This window comes from Colletotrichum tamarilloi (genome assembly GCF_030869305.1).
Source record: "Colletotrichum tamarilloi strain Tom-12 chromosome Unknown Scaffold_72.1, whole genome shotgun sequence".
NCBI lineage: Eukaryota > Fungi > Ascomycota > Sordariomycetes > Glomerellales > Glomerellaceae > Colletotrichum > Colletotrichum tamarilloi.
Window position 1 is genome coordinate 1 of NW_026849455.1, and position 4,614 is coordinate 4,614.

General features: G+C 53.2%; 3 protein-coding genes across 3 annotated transcripts; all 3 read left to right on the forward strand.

The window, feature by feature from the left end:
• Positions 1–392: 392 nt before the first annotated feature.
• On the forward strand, positions 393–491 carry CTAM01_12135 (uncharacterized protein; the record flags this gene model as incomplete). Its single annotated transcript, XM_060528142.1, has 1 exon — positions 393–491. A coding segment is annotated over one exon (99 nt), but the record flags the coding sequence as incomplete, so codon positions are not given.
• A 626-nt stretch (positions 492–1,117) lies between these two features.
• On the forward strand, positions 1,118–2,508 carry CTAM01_12136 (uncharacterized protein; the record flags this gene model as incomplete). Its single annotated transcript, XM_060528143.1, has 4 exons — positions 1,118–1,714; positions 1,783–1,791; positions 1,850–2,272; positions 2,365–2,508. The coding sequence occupies 4 exons, from the start codon at positions 1,118–1,120 to the stop codon at positions 2,506–2,508; spliced, it is 1,173 nt and encodes a 390-aa protein (XP_060377162.1).
• A 913-nt stretch (positions 2,509–3,421) lies between these two features.
• On the forward strand, positions 3,422–4,180 carry CTAM01_12137 (isoprenylcysteine carboxyl methyltransferase; the record flags this gene model as incomplete). The annotated part of the gene is made up of 1 exon (XM_060528144.1): positions 3,422–4,180. One exon carries the CDS (start codon positions 3,422–3,424, stop codon positions 4,178–4,180), a length of 759 nt encoding a protein of 252 aa, XP_060377163.1.
• Positions 4,181–4,614: the final 434 nt, after the last annotated feature.

A 4,614-nucleotide genomic window follows, 5' to 3' on the forward strand; every position in this document is an offset into this window, starting at 1 on the left:
TCCTCGAGAGCCTGACGAAGCTGATCTTCGGTATATTGAGGCATTATATATAGAAGAAGACATGTGCAAAAGATGAGCCCATTTGGACGCGAATTGAAAATGTTGTGATAAAAGGAGGTTGGGGGTGGGCATTGGGTTGTGGTGGATTTTCGCGTTTTTGTGGGTGCCAGAAACAAGGGGGGTGCCAGGAAGTGGGTATGTTGACTTATCATGCGCTCGAGTCTATTAGAATGACGGAGACCGAGAGTCAACAAACTCAATTGATAGACAAATATCTCGCTGGCGTCGCAGAAGCTTCTCATCACGAGTCTTGTATCATGACGTTGAAGTTAAGCGCCGGAAGGACGGCGTCAAATTCGCTCAACCACCTGATCAGATCATCACTCCAGAAGATGGCCCCACGACTCAGGGCATCAGCGGCGCTGCCGGTGGGCATTCTGTTCCTCAGAAGTTCGATTGCAAGCGAGAGCGAGTTCTGGCCAAGCCGGATTAGGATTGCGAAAAGAACAGCGGGGATTCGGGGGGGACGGGGAAAGCGAGAGATATGCGGGCTAGCTAATCACGGCAGTGTCTTGGCTTTCTCCGACCCCGTTCAGCCAACCCAGGATCTGCATTCAGAGCGTGGTAGGGGCAATAGGCAGCAAATTAGACTTTTTTGCCAAAGGACTGAACCTGACTAGGCTCGACTTATTCGCGGGTTCCGGCCGGCCAACACGTCGGGGTGTCGGGTTGGAATACGCGGATAGCTCGCTGTCTCTCCCTCAGCCCCCACGTGATGGCATGGCACTTTTCTCTTTGCAGTCTCTTCATGGAGATGGGTGTTCCTAGGAAAAAGGGAAAAGGGGACCGAAGTTCTGCATCTGACATAAACAATCATCGCAAATTGACTCCCCGCGATCTGTGAGGCGTTTTCATTGTACAGTCGCGACAACTCGACAGCCCTCTCTGTGAGCAGACGCAGATTGTCTGCTGAGAGCGCAATCTCACGCCCGATTCACTCACCGGCCTCCCGCTCACCTTTTTATGAGGGCCGTTCCGCGACATCCGACACCGTAGCAACCGCCAGGAAGAGGCCCCATCATCAACCCGTCCTCACAATCTCCGTGAACTGTCAACCATGACCGAGCCCTCGTCCGCCGACAATGGCGGCGGCATCGTAGGCCGCGTCCGGGGCGCGTCCCTCTCCATCATGAACGCGAACCCGCAATTAGGCATGTGGCAGGCCGCCGGCACAGCAATCGCCCAGGCGCCGAATCTCACCGAGCTCCGCGACCCCGAATCCGGCGGCGACAACATCGCCTTCACGGCGCAGGGCCACTCGGCGCGCTACGCCGTCCAGGAACCCCACGGCGACCTGGCGCTCATCCGATCCAACACGAGTCGGCGCGCGTCGACGTTTTCTATTAATGGGCAATCGTCTGCCGGTGGGCGAAACGTGTTTAACGACAAATCAGAAAATATCAGGGAAACGGACGAACCCGCTGTGCTGAATGAGACTTCGGACGAAGCACGGCCGGGGACGGGGACGCATGATGAGAGCCTGCTGCCCAGCGAGGGTCAGCAGTTCCAGCGGCGACAGAGTCTGTATCAGAAGCACGCGGCGGAGGAGAAGGCGCCGTGGAAGACGACCATTGTCAATGGGTTGAAGGCATTTTGGAAGTTCTTCCTCACGCCGTCAGGGTTTGTCATCACCATCTACTGCTTGAATATTGTCGTAAGTATTCGCACCTCAACTGCACGGCCTCTTTGCAAATGAGACATGCTAACATGAGTTGACTCTAGGCCTGGGGAGTAAGTTCACATCATGATGTATGAAAATGAAGCTGTCCATACTGACCCAGCCTCCCAGGCCATGCTCTTCTTCCTCCTCCTCAAGGCCGCACCAGCAATGAACTACCCAACCGCCGACGACGATAACTCACCCCGCAAGAAGTGGCTCGAAATCTCCAGTCAGATCCTCAACGCCCTCTTCTGCGTAACGGGCTTCGGCCTCGCACCCTGGCGCTTTCGCGACCTGTACTGGTACATCCGCGCCGTCAACTTCAAGAACCAGGCGGCGATGCTCAAGCTCGCGGCGCAGAATAAGAGCTGGTTCCGGCCGCCTGTGTGGGCTCTTCAGGGCGAGAAAGCGCCTGAGACGTTTACCGGCCAGGTCGCGCCGCCGACGGCGCTGTGGAAGTTGGGGTTCACGATTTGGATGATGGTTTGGAATACGTTCTTGCAGGCTGTGTTGTGCTATTTCATGTGGGGATACAACCGACTTGATCGACCTGTGAGTACCCTCTTTGACTCTACTAATGGGCGCTACATCGTAATCATGGTGTCAGACCCGACTTTGTGAATTGTACTAACAAACGAGTCCAGTCATGGGCTACTGGCACCTTCATCGGCTTGGGATGCGGTGTCGCTATGCTTGCCGGTCTTATGTCCTGGTGGGAAGGCCGGAAGGTGAAGCAGATTGAAGGACCAGAGGTCAAGGTCGTTGAAGGAGAGCCCGGAGAGGTGTAATGCATAATTTCTAATTTAGTGTTACCTGGCATAAGGTACATGTAGACATAGAGGTGGCCTGAGAGGTAGACTCAGCCTTGATTTTAGAGCGATGTGAGTTGCAGGAGGCAGCTCACGACTACGATGGATAATGATATGTAGATACAGCATCCGCACCCGAAGTCGCAGGCCTTCTTTTTGTCTTTCGGTCTTTTCAAGCCAGAGAGCTCTCAACATAATAGCTTGACAGTTTGGAGCATCGAAGTTCTGCCTATCGAGCTAAGTTGATGCCCCGGCTTAAGGTAACCTCCAGAGTAGTGAGTGTGAGAGCGCAATGAGGCTCATATGAGCTGCCAACAGGCTGATGAGTGAACTGCAGCAACCCAACGAACTCACCTGATAACTTGAACCCATATGGAAGTTTTGTTATTATGAACGCCATTTTATGACATTCAGGACTCATACAAAGTCATCATATTCGAGATCCAGTGAGCTTCCACATGTGAAAGTTTGAAGACAACCTTACTTACACTGATACAGGGCGATCTCACTGCTCTCCCACGCCCCTTTACACAAAGTTATGATTGACTTATCTAGACTTTCGATAATCGGAATAAGGTTAAAATATTACCATTCACACACAACTAATCGCATAAGAAGTTACGGGTATGAATATCGCGGCATGAACCAGACGTAATTCCGACAGCACGGGCATGGATATCGAGAGTACTTCCATTTCCACACGATAAGCGGCCGGACCAAAGTACCTCAAGATATAGCTGGCCTGTGCTTTTGCCACCCCACAAGCGTCACGCGGGATTGAATTAGTAGTCTCGCGATGCCTCGGATCTTCTTTCCATTATCTCTTTACTACTCGTCTTCATCTTCACTTCTTTTCACTTTTACTCTACAAACCAAGGCTCAAGCCGACAAGATGTCTATATCCCAGGCATCACTCTCGGTCGCAATCTTGGCCTCCACCATCGGAACCTACATAGGCCTCGTAAACCCCAACCCCGAACCACCTCAAAAACCAATCGACGACCTTCACCACCAAAACCACCATCACCATCACCAACCGCAAACCAAACACGCAGACTCGATCCGCTGGATGCACCTCACCCACAGACACACCCCCAAAGTAATCCTTCTCCCCCTCGCCCTCCTCTCCCTCCACCTCGCCGCCCTCACCCTCTACACACCCAACATCCCGCCCTCTATCCTCCGCCACGGCGCCGAAAACGGCCTCAGCGCCTCCCTAACAACCTGGTCCGCCTCAACCCTCCTCCCGCTCGCCGCAATCTTCTTCGCCGGCGTCCCGCTCCGCCTCGGGCCCTACCGCTCCCTCGGGAAAAACTTCACCTTCCAGCTTACGAAACCGGATCAGCTCAAGACGACGGGGATTTATCGGTACCTCCAGCACCCGAGCTACACGGGCGTCATCGTTCTCGTGCTCTCCAATGTCGCGCTGCTGGCTAGGCTCGACGGCGTGCTGAGCTGCTGGGTTGCGCCGGCGTGGCATCAGGGGTTGAGGAGCGTGCAGTGGGTTCTTGGGCCTGCTGCGTGCTGTGTGTTTTTGTTTGGTGTGTGGACAAGGGTGAGGGAGGAGGAGGGCATGTTGAGGGAGGAGTTTGGGGAGAAGTGGGAGAGGTGGCACGCTTCCACGGCGCGGTTTGTGCCGTATATATTCTGATTTGAGGCGTTTGTCTTATGATTATTGGGTTTGATATCCATGGTAGACTAGACTATTCATTTCGGACATTTACTTGATGACTTTGAATATGTGATTTCTATTTTGGACTCTTCCATCTCTGGGTAGATGTCGCTTTCAGCATGTCAGGCCTGGAATGGGCTCAATAGAAAAGTTAGTCTTCTTTTCTTCTCTCAACATTCCTCATCTGCCTCCATCACGAACTTGAAACCCATAACTTCAACTCCCAATACTTCATCTTAAAGACGACCAACTTCCCAGCCACCACTCACCTCTCTAAATAATCTCCGCTGCAAACCATCCCAGTCCCCAAGCTCCCCAAGTTCCACAACAGAATGGATCCAACCAACAACCAATCCACAACACCAAAAACCATGCATATTGCTCCACACCTAGGGCCACACACCCTCCACCAC